This window comes from Tiliqua scincoides, chromosome 1, assembly GCF_035046505.1.
Source record: "Tiliqua scincoides isolate rTilSci1 chromosome 1, rTilSci1.hap2, whole genome shotgun sequence".
In the NCBI taxonomy this organism is placed as follows: domain Eukaryota; kingdom Metazoa; phylum Chordata; class Lepidosauria; order Squamata; family Scincidae; genus Tiliqua; species Tiliqua scincoides.
The window spans coordinates 19,683,106-19,701,621 of NC_089821.1; the positions used below are offsets into that span (position 1 = coordinate 19,683,106).

Below are 18,516 nucleotides of genomic sequence, written 5' to 3' on the forward strand. Positions count from 1 at the left end.
GGACATGCCAGATTTGGGTCCTTTTGACCCAAGTTTGAAGCTCTCAGAAAAGCTAAGTTCTAAGGGACAGTTTTTCCCCACTCAGTCCCCCCTCCATTCTTTGCTTACATGGAAAGATAGCCTGGAAATTTCCATGCTGGGCCACCTAACCCCAAACCATCCCATCTGCATGTTGATTGGACATTGGAAAATTACAGGAGTTTCACACACTGAAAGACAAACAAGCTATCAGGGCTTCTAACTGTAGGCCCAGAACTGTCCCCATTCACACGCAAAGCCTGGTGGCCGGCAAATCTGGAGACTGAGATCTCTTGCACATCAAGATGCAACAGTGCAGTGATGGTCGTGGCCTCCGTGCTGCCACGGGGCATGCCTAAAACTGCCACCCCTTCGACTGGAAGTAATTGCAGTGACATGATGACATCACCTCAATTACTTCTGGTATTATCAGTGTGTTTGTGTGCTGCTTGAGGGAAACGAGGCTCCTTCATTTTTTTTTAAAGTGTGGGAAGCGGGCGCCCTCAGAGCAATGTGGAACAGCTCCAGTAGTGGCTGTGAACCTCGTTGGCCACCATCAGCATGTTTTCACATTGCTTCAAGGGCCACCTGCTGCTTCTGCTTTTTTTAAAAGCGGAAATAGTGCATGGCCCTCAGAGTGGCATGGAACTGGGCAGCACTGCTGCACTCTCTCTGACCCCCCCCCCCCGGTACACCAGTACAACAATGGGCCTTCCCTCTAGGGGAAGATCTCCTTCCTAGACTCCCCAATTCAATGTGTAGGAACGTGTTGCCGTCACTACCTAGAATGGCTATGGACCACTTACACTGTGCATTGTGGTGCCTGCAGTACTTACCACAACTCTCCCCCTGTAGCTACACCACTGCAGCTCATTTCAAGTCACATCTGAATCTCTTTCCAGCACTGGTATTACAGAGAAAACAAAATGGCCGCTGCCCTTCTGTACCCACATGTAGCACATTGCCAAAGGACTCTTAAGAACATAAGAACAGCCCCACTGGATCAGGCCATAGGCCCATCTAGTCCAGCTTCCTGTATCTCACAGCGGTCCACCAAATGCCCCAGGGAGCACACCAGATAACAAGAGACCTCATCCTGGTGCCCTCCCCTACATCTGGCATTCTGACATAACCCATTTCTAAAATCAGGAGGTTGCGCATACACATCATGGCTTGTACCCCATAATGGATTTTTCCTCCAGAAACTTGTCCAATTCCCTTTTAAAGGCATCTAGGCTAGACGCCAGCACCACATCCTGTGGCAAGGAGTTCCACAGACCGACCACACGCTGAGTAAAGAAATATTTTCTTTTGTCTGTCCTAACCCGCCCAACACTCAATTTTAGTGGATGTCCCCTGGTTCTGGTATTATGTGAGAGTGTAAAGAGCATCTCCCTATCCACTCTGTCCATCCCCTGCATAATTTTGTATGTCTCAATCATGTCCCCCCTCAGGCGTATCTTTTCTAGGCTGAAGAGGCCCAAACGCCGTAGCCTTTCCTCATAAGGAAGGTGCCCCAGCCCCGTAATCATCTTAGTTGCTCTCTTTTGCACCTTTTCCATTTCCACTATGTCTTTTTTGAGATGCGGCGACCAGAACTGGACACAATACTCCAGGTGTGGCCTTACCATAGATTTGTACAACGGCATTATAATACTAGCCGTTTTGTTCTCAATACCCTTCCTAATGATCCCAAGCATAGAATTGGCCTTCTTCACTGCCGCCGCACATTGGGTCGACACTTTCATCGACCTGTCCACCACCACCCCAAGATCTCTCTCCTGATCTGTCACAGACAGCTCAGAACCCATCAGCCTATATCTAAAGTTTTGATTTTTTGCCCCAATGTGCATGACTTTACACTTACTGACATTGAAGCGCATCTGCCATTTTGCTGCCCATTCTGCCAGTCTGGAGAGATCCTTCTGGAGCTCCTCACAATCACTTCTGGTCTTTACCACTCGGAAAAGTTTGGTGTCATCTGCAAACTTAGCCACTTCACTGCTCAACCCTGTCTCCAGGTCATTTATGAAGAGGTTGAAAAGCACCGGTCCCAGGACAGATCCTTGGGGCACACTGCTTTTCACCTCTCTCCATTGTGAAAATTGCCCATTGACACCCACTCTCTGCTTCCTGGCCTCCAACCAGTTCTCAATCCACGAGAGGACCTGTCCTCTAATTCCCTGACTGTGGAGTTTTTTCAGTAGCCTTTGGTGAGGGACCGTGTCAAACGACTTCTGAAAGTCCAGATATATAATGTCCACGGGTTCTCCCGCATCCACATGCCTGTTGACCTTTTCAAAGAATTCTATAAGGTTCGTGATGCAGACTTACCCTTACAGAAGCCATGCTGACTCTCCCTCAGCAAGGCCTGTTCGTCTATGTGTTTTGAGATCCTAACTTTGATGAGGCATTCCACCTTCTTACCCGGTATGGATGTTAGGCTGACTGGCCTATAGTTTCCCGGGTCCCCCTGTTTTCCTTTTTAAAAATAGGCATGACATTTGCTATCCTCCAATCTTCTGGCACCATGGCCGTTTTGAGGGACAAGTTGCATACCTTAGTCAAGAGATCTGCAACTTCATTCTTCAATTCCTTAATAACCCTCGGGTGGATGCCATCAGGGCCCGGTGACTTATTGATCTTTAATTTATCAATGAGGTCTGAAACATCTTCTCTTTTAACCTCTATCTGACTTAACTCCTCGGTCAGGAGGGGCCGTTTGGGCAGCGGTATCTGCCCGAGGTCTTCTTCCGTGAAGACAGATGCAAAGAACTCATTTAATTTCTCTGCCATCTCTAAGTCTCCTTTTATCTCCCCTTTCCCTCCCTCACCATCCAGAGGGCCAACCGCTTCTCTGGCGGGTTTCCTGCTTCTAACATATTTGAAGAAGCTTTTATTATTCCCCTTAATGTTGCCGGCCATGCGTTCCTCATAGTCTCGCTTGGCCTCCAGTATCACCTTCTTACATTTCTTTTGCCACAGTTTATGTTCCTTTTTATTCTCCTCATTAGGGCAAGACTTCCATTTATGGAAGGAAGTTTCCTTGCCCTTCACAGCCTCTCTAACTTGGCTGGTTAGCCATGCGGGCACTCTCCTGGATTTAGTGGAACCCTTCTTTCTTTGCGGCATACACCTCTGCTGGGCCTCTATTACTGTTGTTTTAAGCAGCCTCCATGCACTCTGGAGAGATTGGACTCTTTTTACCCTCCCTTTCAACCTCCTTCTAACCAGCCTCCTAATTTGAGGGAAGTCCGCCCGTCGGAAGTCAAGGGTTTTTGTTAGAGATTTGCCTGGTATTCTTCCCCCAACGTGCACGTCAAAACGGATCGCAGCATGATCACTGTTCCCCAATGGCTCAGTAACGTTTACATCTCTAACCAGGTCCTGCGTACTGCACAATATTAAATCCAGAGTCACCTGTCCTCTGGTGGGCTCCGTGACTAGCTGATCTAAGCCACAGTCATTTAGCACGTCAAGAAATCCGGTTTCCTTATCGTGACCAGAACACAAATTGACCCAGTCAATATGAGGATAATTGAAGTCCCCCATGATTACAACCCTGTCTTCTGAAAAACTGTCAAACAAAATGTTAGTGGTACAGAGCCCAATCCTACCCAACTTTCCAGCACCAGTACAGCTGCAATGCAGCCCTGAAGAAAGGGTGCAAATGTCCCCACAGAGAAGGCCTCTGTGACTGCCAACTGCTAGATGCGACACACCAGGGCCTAGGAGAGAGGGGTAAAGGGGGTAATTTGTACCTGGGCCCAGGGCAAAAAGGGGGGGCCCAGGAGCCAAAAGAGGTGACCTAGAAATTTCCTGAGATCTTACATTTTCCTGGTTGACTTGTTGCCTGCACGGGATGCTGGGGACACTACCATGATTGGGGATGCTACTGATGCCTCATGGGTTGGTAGAACCGGGCTCCAAAGACTTGACCAGCTGTCTCTACCCTCCCTCCACCCTGTTTCACCCTTCCCTGCCCCTATTCTGCCATCACCCGTCACCACCCTCTCCTGCTCTATTTCACCCCTCCCCCTTTGCAAAGGGACCCAAAAGAAACTTTGAACCCCCTAATAAAACTCCTCTCAGAGGCCCTGCAACACACACCTCACTGGCATAGCTGCACCAGCATTGGAAAACAGATTGGGCCCTCAGTTAGGGAGACACAAGGAAGAGTTGCGTTGGGTCAGAGTCCTGTAGAACAATAGTACAGTCCTCAGAGGCTCTAACCCAACTAAGTTTAATCATGACTGAATTTGAAACTAATGCAAGAAATTTGCTGTGGCAATTTTTAGTTCATTGCTTTCAGCAAGACTTCAACCAGATCAGACCTAAAAAAAGTAATTCCTGTTAAAGGTAGGGGCAAGAAGTCCTTCTCCATTTCCACTTGAATTAGACTTAAAGGAGAAAAGACAAACACACTGTGAGTTCAATCACTACTAATGGGTCAAAACTGTTTCCTGCTGGTGGAAGGGTTACAATGCCAAGTCCTCTGAGAACAATGTTCCTCTCTCTTATTCCAGGAGGTGCTCACACCTATGACAGGAGGATCTAACTTCACCAAAGCTAAGTGTTGAAACCAATGTAACATTAAAGTGCAAGCAGAACTATACCAAGGGAGAGTTTACTGAGTGATGAAACATTCAGACTTGTTAGGCCGGATTTCAAGGAGTCCCTTAAGAAAAAATCACATTGCTCTGTAGATGAGACACACACAGCATCAGAAGCAAAACCGAAGCAGATCAGAATTGCCCATCTGTTTGTGATGTTACAGAGCAATGTGACTTGGCTTCATTTTTCAAAAGAGATTTGCGGGAGCTCAAGTTCAGGGCATGGTTACTCAGTGATGAAAGGCACTCTTTCTGTGCCCAGAAGTACCTAAGCTTTCCCCCACTGATCTACATATTGAGATCCCACAACTCTGGATGACTGGCTGGCATGCATGTGGAACAGAGCCCATAATACGCTTACTACCTTAGAAGCTCTGGACTTCAGTGTCCTATCTGCTAACCTATTCCAGGATCCCACAACTACATTTTCCAACTGCCAGTGTGCACCAGTACTGACTCTTCTCCCAGGTTCAACTTGAGCCAAAGTGACTCATGAAACTGCACCCAAATTCCACCCCCCCCCCCCCATATTTTGTTTCTGGTGTTTGCACATTTTCCTCCACTTCCTCTTTCTCCTGGCACATCATCAAAACTGGCCAGATGGGAAGGATCTCTCCCAAGATCCTCACTGCTCAACCAGAGAAGTCAGAGATGAGAAGAGGGAGAGAAGACAGAGAGAGGGGACGATCTTCTTTTCCATCACTGATTCCAGGAACAGGATCTCAGCCACAGCCCTATCTTCTCCTCCAGTGCCACTGCCTCCATGCTTTCAAAGCAGGTAGGGTGAGGAAGACCTTGGGAGCAGAACTTTCAATTGTTGGAGAGTGATCAGGGGCAGGATTTTGGTGGCAATTCCAACTTCCTCTCCCAGTTTTGCTTCTGCATTCTCTGGCAGCAGGGATGGAGGAGGCAACCCCCCTCCCCCAATGCCCCTCTTGCTCAGTCCATAAGGAGAATGAGCAAGAAGAGGATGGGGCAGCAGCCAGGCAGCTGGCAGGTTAGGGAAAGAAGTGGGTGGGAAGGCACAGCCCACCCTCAAAGCAGGCTTTTCTGCCTTCTAGATGGTGGGCCAATCCTGCTTCCCCCTTAGTATGAGCCTACATAGGCAGTGGAGGATGCCTGCAGCCAGGCCAGGAACTGTTTGGTGAACTTAGGGTGCAGTACATGCCCCACTGTTTTGGGTGCATCGGTGCTGGAAAGTTGGATAGGATTGGGCCCTTCGTCTGCCACATGATTACAAATGATCAGATATGCCGCTACCAGGTCATTCCCTACCTGTGTCCCACTTTGATGTATCTTCAGATTACACTGGACAATGCACCATTTGCCTCTGAAATGAAAATGGCTCATCTTTACTAAGTTTGATGTGCTGAACACAAAAATGACAATTAACTATGTTGATCACTCTAGTTGAGGAGAAGCTAAACACATTTTATATATAGGTGGTGGGAAAGCCGCGGACATTTCCCAGTACATGTCTATGGAGCTGTGTTGCGGAGATCTCACAAACCATAGCCAATTGTGCCTTTTCATTGTTATATTTCATGTTCAGCACCTCGAAATCTATAAGGAAAGACTAATCTTGGAGGCATAACCTTTGTAAAAATTTGTTGTCCATGTTATTATCCAGGAAAGTGATCACTTTGATAATAATTCAATATTTAATCTTATATTAATAATTATTTAATAATTATTCACCGTAGATACTCGCCTATAAGTTGATCTCACAGATAAGATGAGGGCAAGTTTTGAGGCAAGAATCATAGAATTTTCTATGACTCTCGGATAAGTCGAGGTCATAAACTTGGTGTGTGTGTGTCTGATTATAGTTTTGTCTGATTTTACCCTAGGCCAGATCCTGAAAAATAACCTACCAGTAATTGTTACCTAAGAACTGACAGTCTCTAATTTATTAAAAATATAGTAAAAGATCATAAGATTCATTTTTATTCATAAACTTTTAAATTCTGGTCTTCACCATCTTTTTGTAAACACTATCAAAGAGTAACGGCACTTTAAACAACATACTAATAGAACAGTGGTTCCCAACCTGGGGTTCATGTACCCCCAGGGGCACTCAACAGGACCTTTAGGAGTACTTGAAAGAGCATGGAATAATGGCAGTGCTCCAGAATGCCTTGCAGGGCCAGCAAGGCAGGAAGGGAGGTAGCTAGTTGACTGTGAAAGCTCCACCAATAGCTAATTTTTAGTGATCAGTTCATGTATGAACCAGAGATTGAAGACAGCACAGGAAAAAAACTAAAACGTTAAAAAGTGATCTATCGCTCAGAATTTCTCAGGACACTTTTGATGCAAAACAGTGCAAAGGCAGAGTCTTCTGCTCTTAAGCCAGAAACTCTACATATAACATATAACTTAGAACACAACTGGGAGTGTGCAATTCAATTCACAGCAGAGATAAGCAACAGCAAATAGCTGTGACCAAGTGCAGCTGCACATAGCTGAAACCCTATTTACTCAGAAGCAGACCCATTGCTTTCCCTGGCTGTTATTCGTAAGTAATGGTGCTCTGAATTGTAGTTTATGAGACATTTGAAGGGAGTGTTTCCACTTTCAGGGAAGGTGCATCCTGCAGCTGGAACAAGCCCACCCTCACCTGGTCTGAGCGCTGAAAAGCAAAAGCAAGCCATTCAAATATTGAATCATTTGTATTTATTAAGAGCAAACGGGAGCTACAAGGCAGGAAAAACAAGACTAAATATGCAGGAAATTCTAAACACTGGACAAGTTTGTCTCAGATAATTATACTCTCCTTAAATTTTCTTGTTTATGAAGTGTTGAGCCCCCCTCCCACCCACAATATTGTTTAATAAGAATTTAGAAAATTAAAAGGAAACAAATCTTTAAAGTGGTACCATCACACTTGTTTACATATAGCCTACATTTTCATATGGAACTGTGATGTTCTGTGCAACAGCAGCAGTGGCAACAGGTAGGTGCAGCAGAGGAAGACAGAGGACAAGTCCAAACCTGGTGATCTTGCAGGTCAAGTTAGATCACTGAGATCTTGCCATCGGGAACCTCATTAAGTATGGATAGTGTATTGGAATTGTGGAAGATATTACCGAGGAGATAGGGTGTGGTGTCCACAGTGCCCCTTGCTCTGAGTAAATGCAGGACTAAAGCCCAGGTGGTAGGTGGAGGTGTGCTGCACAGCTGTAGCCACTAGAGCATAAGGAGATCCCTCAGGTATATAGGGAGCACCTGAGGCAGAAAGGGTTTGGTGGGTTTTGAAGGAGTGCAGGTTGGAGGTAGGAGAGGAGACTGACTGGGTTTATGGAATTGGGAATCGGATTGTGACTGGACTTTGGCTTTGGACTCTGATTTGGATACCCTGACGGATTGGACTGACCTACCTGGAACCTGACTTTGGATTGTAACTTGGCTTATTGGCAACTCTGATTGATTGGACTGGTTTACAAGGCCCAGTGGATTGGGATTTGGCAAAACAGATAGAAAAAAGATCATCGCATGAAACTGAGAGATCTGCCACCCAATCCTAATGGCGCTGCTGCTGCTGGATGCAGTGGCGCCAAAGCGGCTAACACTGCATCCTGTGGCCGCCACTGGAACTCTCCTTGGGAGACGGGAACTTTTGTCTCCCTCCCCTGGGGAAAGTCCCAAGCCTCACAATGGGGCTTCTCAAGTCTGTGCCAGCTTTTTTGCCGGTCCAGACTTGAGAGACTCCATGTTGGGCATTCCGGCCCGATATGGAGTTCAGGATCCTTCCCACTCCCCCTACCCTGTTCCACCCATTCTCGCCTTCCCCACCCCAAAACTACTTATTGCTGGCCAGCACTGCTGGAGCACCAGCTGGCCCTCCAAGCAGCACTGAGGCTCAGCGCAGACATGTCTTATGGCACATTTGAGACAGCCAGCACTGGCAGTACATTTGTACTGCTGGCACTAAAGAACTCAGGATTGGGCTTTCAAGATGCAACTCTGAACGTGACTTGAGTTGGCTCCTGAGTGTGTCTGTTGCACTGATTTAGGTGTTGGCTGGGACAGCGCAAGGGCCATACTGGCCCAGGAGGGCCAGATCCAGACCCAGTGCTGGCCCAATGGGGTAAGTTTGCACTGGACAGCACAAGGGTGAGAGAGTGTAGCAGGAGGGCATTCCACGGGTGGAGAGGGGCGATTTTGGGTAGGGTGAAAAAGGGGGTAGATTGGGCCTGGGACATGGGCAGGATTGGCTGTGGCAGGACAAGCTGCATCCTAACCCCCACTCCTGAACCAGGCAGCCTTACATGGGCTGCTTGAATTTGTGCTAGCTAAACAGCTGGTGCAGATCCGAGTAGCCCTATAGGGCAGGCTCAGGTTTGACATGGGGTAGAAGGAAAAAATATCCCCTTACTCCAAGGTGACCTCCAGCCTGCACCTAAACTGCTGGATACAGTGCAGGTCAGTCAGCCTGGCTGTTCCAGTGCAGTGGGCTGTAAATTACTTCATTGTCATGTCACAATGGCAAAAAACAAACATGTTAGAATTAAATGAGAAACCAGTAATTCACTCAACAACTGAGAATTGGCTAGCATTCTGTGTTGTGAAGAGAAGGCTTCCATGTCTCACCAGCAAGATTTGATTCAGTAAAACATACTCAGTCCCAACTGAATCAAGTCTAGTTGTTACTAAGTACCAATGAAACCACTGGTGAAAAGGTCCATCATCCCATTGCTTTCAATGGGACTTCAGTCACAAAACTAACTTTAGCTGGATCAGGGCCATAGTCTGTGTTAGGCAAGCACAACAGCAACTCTCTGTACCAAACTTGCGTTCCTGGTGGAGAATGGTGCATTTTCCAAACACCTTGTAGTCGAAAGGCAGTACAAACAGGACATGGAGCAGGAAGTTTGTTGCACTGTTAACATCAGAGCAAACAGTGCCACCTACAGGTGAAAGCGTTCATTACATCCATCTCTTCTACAGAAAGTCTACTGTTCTATGGTTAATTTGCTTTTCCATGTGTACAAACACACTGATGAGAACAGGCACACATTTTTATTACAAGTCACACAGTCCGGCTCCATGATAAGAATCATCTAGTTGTCTAAAGTCATGTGTACTAGCATTTTCAATCTAGGGATGAGTGCACTATGATATACGTTCTTTGGGACCATGATGGTTTGGGCAGACATTAGTCCTTTGTTTTGGTCAAACTCAAAACAGACCTTGGTATGGGTGGAGGGGAAGGGATAGCAAAAAAAGACTTTCCTCAGCCCTAACGACCCCAGCTTGGTCTGCAAACCCATTATTATGAGGAAGAAATTGAGGCTTGGATACAATGTAGGTCATTCTTAATGATATTTATGCAAATTTCCCTCTATTTATATGGGATGTCCAGATCTAGCAAGATCTTCTGAAATTTGTTGTGGCATACAAGCAGGAATGTTCCTATCTGAGAACTTTCAGCCCAGATCCATCTGTAGAGCAGAGAAAGCTTTTACAGAACTTGTAGTTCTTATGAGAGAATGTTACAGCAACATGCTTCTCTCTTTTTTTCTGTCCATTAAACCACAAGTTCCAGAGTTCATTTCTGTGGCATTTCCTATATATGGGCAGGAGGCACCAGTTAAGCATGGTACCCAACTGGCAGGAGGGAAGGCCAAGCATCACAATAATCCAGGACATTGAGATTGCAGGGATAGTGGGAGCCAGTGCTGTAGTATTTACAGAATATATCTGAGTAATTGAGTTATGCTTCTGTACAAAAAGAGAACTAGATCCCAGGGATAGGAGACATTGTTTAAAGTACGAATTGACAAGTTTCAAGTTTTACAGGATGGTGTGCGTGCATGTGTTGGTGTTGTTGCTAGAATACTGGAGTCCAAACCCAGACAGACACAAAGTAGTGGTTCAAGGGAAGAACCAATTGTAACCCCACAAGCTGGGATGACTTGCATAAACAAGTACAAATCTACAAACTTACAATCTACAACTTACTATAAATCAGGATGCCCAACAGCCTACTTAAGGGGAAAAAAAGAAGGCTTTTTGCGATTGCTATTATTAAATAATTGGGAGGTTGCAAATTATCGGGTGATTTACTAATAGATCCCAGTCTATCTTCTGCCCACCCCTGCTCTAATGGGTACGTAACTCATGTATAACAGATGTACGCCAAACTGTTATGTCAGCTATAAGACAAATTGGGCATCCAGAAATGTCGGGACCTTAAGCCATTTCTGCCCAACGTTGCATATATGCAACAGGGACCAAATGCGTACACCTGTGGGCCAACCAAAAACAGGGTTAAGCAACAAGGACCTAAAGATGCTAGCAGATACTGAGAAATTCTCACTTTTTCGTAAAAAGATAAGGCCTTTTGTGGGGTAGGTCTCTGTGTAATAAATTTTACAGGGCCCAGAGAAACTATGCTTGGCCCTGGTCAGACGACTCACTCTACTCCACTCTGATTTTCTAGAGCAATGAACTCTAATAGCTGGTTTACAGCATTGTCATCATTTTAATTTAATTTTTTATTTGTTTTGAGGATGGTCTTATATTTCTGATTAACAGCCCAATCTTGACCTGCCCAAGGGGCGCGGCTGCAGCGGCACCAAGAACAGTTACCAACACACGCTGTGCGCCTTGGACAGCCACGGGCGGCACCTTGGGAGAAGGGGACTTTCATCCTCTTCTCCCAGGTAAGGGAAGCAGCCCCACAATGGGGCTACTTGTTTCACCACCCACCAAAAGGTCAGCGGTGAGGGAAGAGCGTTCATGTTGGGTGGCGAGCCCCACAAATGCTTTGGATCTGGTGGAGCGGACCCGCCTCCCTGCCTCTCCGCTCCCCATCACGCCTCCTCCCCGCCCTCTCCACCCTCCGCCAGCCTCCCTCTCCTCGTCACACCTCCTCCTCGCCTCTCCCCCCGCCCCGCCTTCCTCTCTACAGCTCTGTGGTCAGTGAGACCGCCGAGCGGTGGAGGCCATGCACCTGCCAGGTGAAAGCCAGCCCAGCAGAAAGCTGGAGCGCTAAGCTCAGGATTGGACTCTAAACCAATTGTCAAGTAGTGACTTGCCCCATGAAGGAGCGACTTGAATTTCAACTGCTCATCACACCAGCTTTCCGAGTCAGGCCTGAAGAGTGGCTTTGCGCATACTGCCCATGACTGAGTTTGGGAGATTATGGACAAATGCAGCAACATCCAAAAAGTTTCCTCCACACATGTATCTAGCATCTCATTTGAAATGTAGCACGTGATCACATAATTGCAGCAATATCTTACATGTACACCTTGACCCTGAGCTCCCAAATTCCAGACCACTGCTATTATCCCCCACCCTGCAGAGTACACCACTTCCATGGCCAGAGCAGATCTGGGGAGGGCATTCTCCCCAAACTGTCACACTAGCAGGGACGGGCAGCCACTGGGATAGGGAACGAAGTCAAGCACCAGGGGAACACCCACTGGGTGGGCATCAGCAGCAAGATCGCACCCAGCCAATGCACTGGCTGGCCCGAGGTCTCAAAAGTCCTCAGGCAGGCCATGTGGCTGGAAGGGGAAGGACTCCCCAAACCGGCAGCCAGGCTCAAAAGGAATCAGGCCGCCAAGGAGGGAGGTCGCTTATTTGGGAGCTCCAAGGAGGTGACCGAGGGAGGCCTGCCCACTGTCCTTCCTCAGTCTGGCCTGGTAATGCTCATGGCCCCCCCCACAGACAAAAACACTGGAACTGCCCCTGGCTGTGGCCCACATGAATCAAAATGGGGTTGCACTTATCTCTCTAAAATGCAGTTATAACCCTCTTAGCAATGCAGGGTATGCTAGCAATATCTCATTGAAAGGACCCTCCTATGACAACTTAAACAAAAAAATCTACATGGTAACTTGCAACAGTCAACTCAGTTTTAAAGTGGTTTAAGTTTCCTTGAAGAATTTTAACAATTACACAGGCCTACAAAATTGTCAGAAAATTTTTTCCCAAACTTTATGGTGGTTTGATATGAATTTGGGGTGCCGATTCCAAAAATGGCATCCGTTTTGCCCTATCACATCTAGTTTTGGAGATATAGTATAGCCTCATTAGTGAATGATTCAAGCAGCCTCCTCATGAGGAAGCCATGGTGTAGGCTTCCTCGTGAGGATGCTGCTTGAACCATTCACTAAAGAGGCTATACTATATCTCCAAAACTAGATGTGATAGGGCAAAACGGATGCCATTTTTGGAATCGGGCACCCCAAATATACCCAGGAATTGGTGTAACATTTAAGGAAGCAAAATGTGTGTTGGCCTGTGTTATAGTTCAGTGAGGGTGTTGTTTTTTCTTCTTTGTGGAGTGATTGTCCCTTAGGTGAGAGCCACACCAATCTATCAAGTTGGAAATTGTTTTAAAATTTGTAATGTGCAACTAGCAAGGATTTAAATGTACGGTATAGGCATTTTGCATCATGGATTGTCATATTTCTGTTATGGAACATTAAATGGATTGGTACCCAATACACAACTAGCTCACAATTTTCAAACCAGTTGGTTTATAGGAGAGCTCATCTTTTTCCAAGCAGAAAATACTAACATGAAAAGCTAAATTATCACCAATGGAAGGGTGATAAAAACCAGTGCAGATTGGTCATTTGTGTAGCTACATGGAACTTGTACAGAATTTCTTTTGGAATTTACTAGGGCTTTGACCCACAGAGTTTTGTCCAAGGCACAGGTTCTGAGCTCTTCCTCCCAGCCACACGTATATACATATACCTACATAAGCTAGAACAGCTATAGCAGAGAGAGTGGAAGGGTGGTGTAGAAGAAGGTAGCAACTTCAAGAACATCAGTTAAAAGTAATGCAACTTGTTCTGAATGGCTACCGTGCAGGCACGCATACGGGAGGGTGCCGGTGTTCTCAGGGAACATAGCACCATCTAACCAACAGTGGCATCCAATCCTGCCTAGACACCCAGTGTGTACAGTTTAGTAAAAAGTAGAGAACTTACAGCACAAGGTTATGCAGGATCAACTCGGAAGCAAGCCTCCTTGAAATCAATGGGACTTGCACCTAGGAAAGTGTGTATGGAATTATAGCCCAAGCAGCCCAAGTTACAAGACCAGTTACAAGACCATAGCTAAGGAGGCACCAAGTGCTCTACAATACAGGTGAGCTAGTAAGTCAGAAGTATTTGCTCAGCCTCTCACATGAATAAAATGGAGCACATGAATAAAGATAATTTTTACACGTTTTTACAGAGTTCTTCATTCCTACAGCAAGGTGGATAGGGAAAGGAGACTTTTTTACACTATATACTAAGTTAAGTAACTGGCACTATAAATACACAATAGAACATGTGTATATCAAAGGAGAAATTACACTCAGAAAAAAACGCAGTGGGAAGAGAAGAAGGCACATACATTGTATGTGATGGGCTAAAGAAGCCAGCAGTGGGTGCTGCTGTTCCATGAGACACAGATTCACTTGTGCAACTATTTGGCACAGTTTTTTGTTTTTTTTTAAAGAAACATCTTACAACCATTTTTGGCCAGTTTCAAACTTTCATCAATTTCAAAGCCCCCGCTCTTCAGATCCAGAATCCAAGGAATCATTTCTTTCTACCACCCCTCTTTGCTTCTGCTGAACACTTAAGGGTCAGACCCACAAGCAGGCAATATTCCTGTTGTGAAGCAAAGGTGTCATACCATACATCTCACAAGTGGCATAGCTAGAAGGGTGCGAAGTGCTAAGTTTTGCAGGCGCCTGAACATGCCAGGCAAGCGGAGCCTCCCTTTCCCCTTTGCCTCCAAAGCGTAAGGGTAAGGGGCGCTTGCATGGCATGTTCAGGTGTCTGCAAAACTTAGCACTTTGACCTCCTCCAGCTACACCACTGCACCTCACAAACCTACCTCACAATCCTACTCACATTTTTCCAGGAGTAAGTCCCATTTACTATCATTGTTAAAAGCATATACATAGTAGCCTGTTAAAAGTACAGATCTGTAACTTTCCCCAATGCAGTCACATGCCATGGTAGCATCAAGTCTAAATATATTAAAAATAAAATATAGAAATGAACGGGGACTCACCTGAAATCAACTAGCGACCCACCTAGTGGGTTCCAATCCACAGTTTGAGAAACACTGATGTACTGTATCTGAAAGACTATGCAGTACTACTTTGTCATTGTATGGCATGATTCCTGATTTTTTTCTACTTGAGTCTATTTCAGGTCATAAAGTCTTACTAGGACTATTGATTACTCTGCCACTATAACCCGGTCACAAGAGACTTTTGACATAAAAATGAAACTAAATAAAGCAGCTCTTGCTTTGCTTTCTTCCATCTCCTTGAAACAAGCTGTATGTACATGAACTAAGGCAGCCATTGAGTCCCTTAACACCACCATGATATGTGGCTGACTACTCCCCAGAAAGCTAAAAAGCATAGGTGATACAGCCCAAAAGACATGACGAACAAGCAAGATTCCTTCCTGCAGAAACTTTCTTCCAGCAATCCATTGCTGTGTAGTCCAAAAGGTTGGAGACCCAAAGGAAGACCTGTTGTGCTCAAGTTTACTCCATTTGACAGTTGTACTACATAAGAACATAAGAACATAATGTGAAGGAGACTGTGCCTCTTTGAACCACCTGCACCTGTCCTTAACCGAAGGCAGGGGTGTCCAAAGTTTTTGACAGGAGGGCCACATCGTCTCTCTAACACTTTGTCGGGGGCCGGGGAAAAAAATAATTAATTTACATTTTAAATTTGAATAAATTTACATAAGTTTACATAAATGAATATATTAAATATGAACTTATATGAATGAATGAAAGTCTTGCAATAGCTCAAGGCCTATAAAAGGCCTTGCACAAAGCAAGGCTGGTCTTTCCTTTGCTGCTGCTAGTGCATCACAGATGTGAAACAGCAAGCAGGGAGCCCTCATCCCACAGCTCACATGAGAGGTCAAACAGTCACCCTCATGCTGAGAGCAGTTGCATTGGGCCAGTGTGGGCTCCAACAAATCTCTGGAGGGCCAGAGGCGCATTGGAGACTGGGGGCTCCCTGAGGGCCGCATTGAGAGGCCTCGAGGACTACAAGTGGCCCCAGGGCCAGGGTTTGGGCACCCCTGACCTAAGGCAATAGATAAGGGATAAGAGAGCTGGGTCAAGGCATTGTCTTGGAAGGTGACTCCTATGAAGTCCCAGTTTGTCCAGGCACTGATGAATTTGCTATTTCAAGAGAATTCAAGTATTTCAGAATGCAACAGCCCATTGCAAGGGCATGGAGCTGCAAGGCCACACTGCTCTTCAGGATGTTTGCCATGGATTTTCAAGTGGTGCTGCAAGCACAAGCTTCTAAATGTTTCTCAAACTGTGGCCACTAGGAGGGTGATGAGCCAATTTCAGGTGGGACCCCATTCATTTCAAGGGGTATTATTTTTTAATATATTTGACTTGATGCTGCCATGGTATGTGACTGCATTTGGGGAAATGTTACGGATCTGTACTTTTAACAGGCTACTATGTAGATGCTTTTAACAATAGTCGGCCTGTGACCTGCATGGTCTTTGGCCATTGCCTCCAGTCATGCTGGCAAATTCTGCCTATCTTCTCAAAGTGACTTTAGAACGCCAGGCGTAGGGTCTGCTTGACTGGTGAGCACATGGCTTGCCCCATCAAAGCCTCTACAGCTACTCAAACTGTGCATCTGATTGCTTATTTTTTACTCCTCTGGCTACAAACCCCTTCTGGGCCACATAGTATTTCTTCTATTCTTTGTCCTTCACACATCTGTACCCTGTCCTTACTCCCAGCAAGTCACGGCAAGCAACTCATGAAATTATTGCGTGTTCACCATCAAGCTGTGAAGCTGATTGGACCAGGACACAAGAGTCCTGCCAAGGCAGCTTCATGACTCAGTAGTACTCTGAACCCAGTTCTCCCCCAGCTTACGTCCAACGCCCTATCCATGATGCCACAGTAGCTCTTTCTGTCCACTATATCACATTGATCCAAGAGGATTTTGCTCACATTAACACAATTCAGGCACACTCAAGGATCTGTCTTTTATTACTCAGGCACTTCTCATTCATCTTTAAAATTTTTGCAACAGGAAATTATGGCTACTGACATTGGTGTCAGCCAGGACCCAATGCTGGTGCCAAGTTATAGGGCCCTGGGACAAGGCACAACTCCCCATGGTTCCTCCCTTTGGCCCCTTGTGTGTATTCGGCAATACCACTACCACCAGTACTGAGGGTTTGGGGAGTCATCTGACCGGAAGGGCTCTCTGATGGCTGCAGGCCCCAGTCAGTGCTCAACCTGGCCAACCCAATCCCACCTCTGTTGCACCCAATTCTTTCAAACTGCAGACAAAGCCTTTTAACAACTACTCCATAGTGTCAGACAAATGTATATGAGCAGCCATTTAAATGACTTACAGTGCAAGCCTATGCAAGAAGTATGACCTATTGAGTTTAATGGGACTTATTCCTAGGTAGGTGCATATATGATTGTAGCCTGAAGATGCTGATCGTGAAGGGAAAAGGTTGATTTGGGGTCAGAATTTGGATTGCTTGTAGAAATCAATGCATTCTTGGATTCCAGACGCTTCTGTGACCCTTTCATCTTGAGCACCCTAGAAGAAGAATGACCCTGTGGTGGGCAGGGACAATATAGTCACACTAAGGCCAGCATACAACCACTGTACAATGTACATGTATTTATATACAGTATACGAAAGTTCTCTTTCTTCAAGTCAAAGCAATCCCCCATGTTTAAATCATCAGTAGCTGTTCAGTTTTCTTTCCGAGATGTAATGTAATGTCCTATTTCTTTCCAAGGTACTAGATAATGGCATTAAAAGTTGACTAACTTCCACTCCTCTTCAATGATTTTTTTTTTTTTTTAAAAGTGCAAATGTTGTGGATGCCACTTCTGCTGCGTTGGTTATCGTCAGTTCCACACCGCCGCTTCCAGGTGGCAGTTTGGCCAGTCCTCCCGTCTGTCCATCCAACTGTGTCATGCTCATCTTAAACAAGGCGTCCTACTAGATTTGTGGAAGGGATACGGAGCAGAGCATCAACATTTTGGGAAAGCAGAGAAAGAAAAGGAGAAAACGCCATATTGGTGGGTGACAAGCATACTTGATTTACTATGAAATTTCTTTTCCACAATGCATGAAAAGGCATTCCCTTCCATTTGGCTCGGCAAGCCAGGTCAGAGTAGGCTTTATAAGCTACCCCAAGAGCAGACCCAGTAGAGTAGCTATGGGAGGGATGCAGTAAGTATTGCAGGTGCTGCAGTGCACTATGTAACAGGCCCCTCCCACTCACCATCGGAGCCATTCTGGGCAGAATGACTCAGAAGGCAAGTAAGAGGTAGTGCTTACATGGTGCATTGTGGCATCTGCAATGCTTACTGCACCACCACCCCCGTAGCTATGCTACTGAGCAGACCACATCCAGTTTTGACCTTCCAACTTCCCCACCTACAGTCCAAGGGGAAATTCCAGAGGAGAGGCATATGAAGAGAACCAGGACTTTTTTTGTATGCAAGGCCCAAGTGCTCCCTTTAAGTCAGTCAGCCATCCCTCCAAGCACAGAGATCTACAAGACAAGGTCCTTTGAAACAAGGTCCAGGAGATTAAATAACTCTTATTTTCTGATAAAGACTCTGGAGCAGACTTCCTTTCTCCTTTCCACAACTTTTGTCATGATGCGGCTGTATCAGAGTCTAACACAGACCCATTATGAAAAACGTTGTGGAAAACAGGGAGCTAAGATTGCAGTTGGAGTGTCCCATTGCAAGTCAACACAAGAACAGCAAAAAAAAAACAACACTTTGATATATGTTGACCGATATGTTTCAATTAATTAAATAATTGCATAAAAACATGGATTGGTGCCAAGGGCTTGTCAGTCATTTTTCAGTGCCTTTG

The 18,516-nt window shown here is 45.8% G+C and overlaps 1 protein-coding gene across 1 annotated transcript in view; it reads right to left on the bottom strand.

Annotated features, from left to right (window-relative positions):
- Positions 1-17,260: 17,260 nt before the first annotated feature.
- The window catches only part of SMOC1 (SPARC related modular calcium binding 1), a 103,093-nt gene continuing 101,837 nt past the window's right edge, over positions 17,261-18,516 (bottom strand). The window contains exon 13 of the mRNA XM_066625480.1: positions 17,261-17,625. Coding sequence (XP_066481577.1) covers positions 17,609-17,625 — 17 coding nt within the window. The 3' untranslated portion in view covers positions 17,261-17,608. The remainder of the gene's footprint in view (positions 17,626-18,516) is intronic.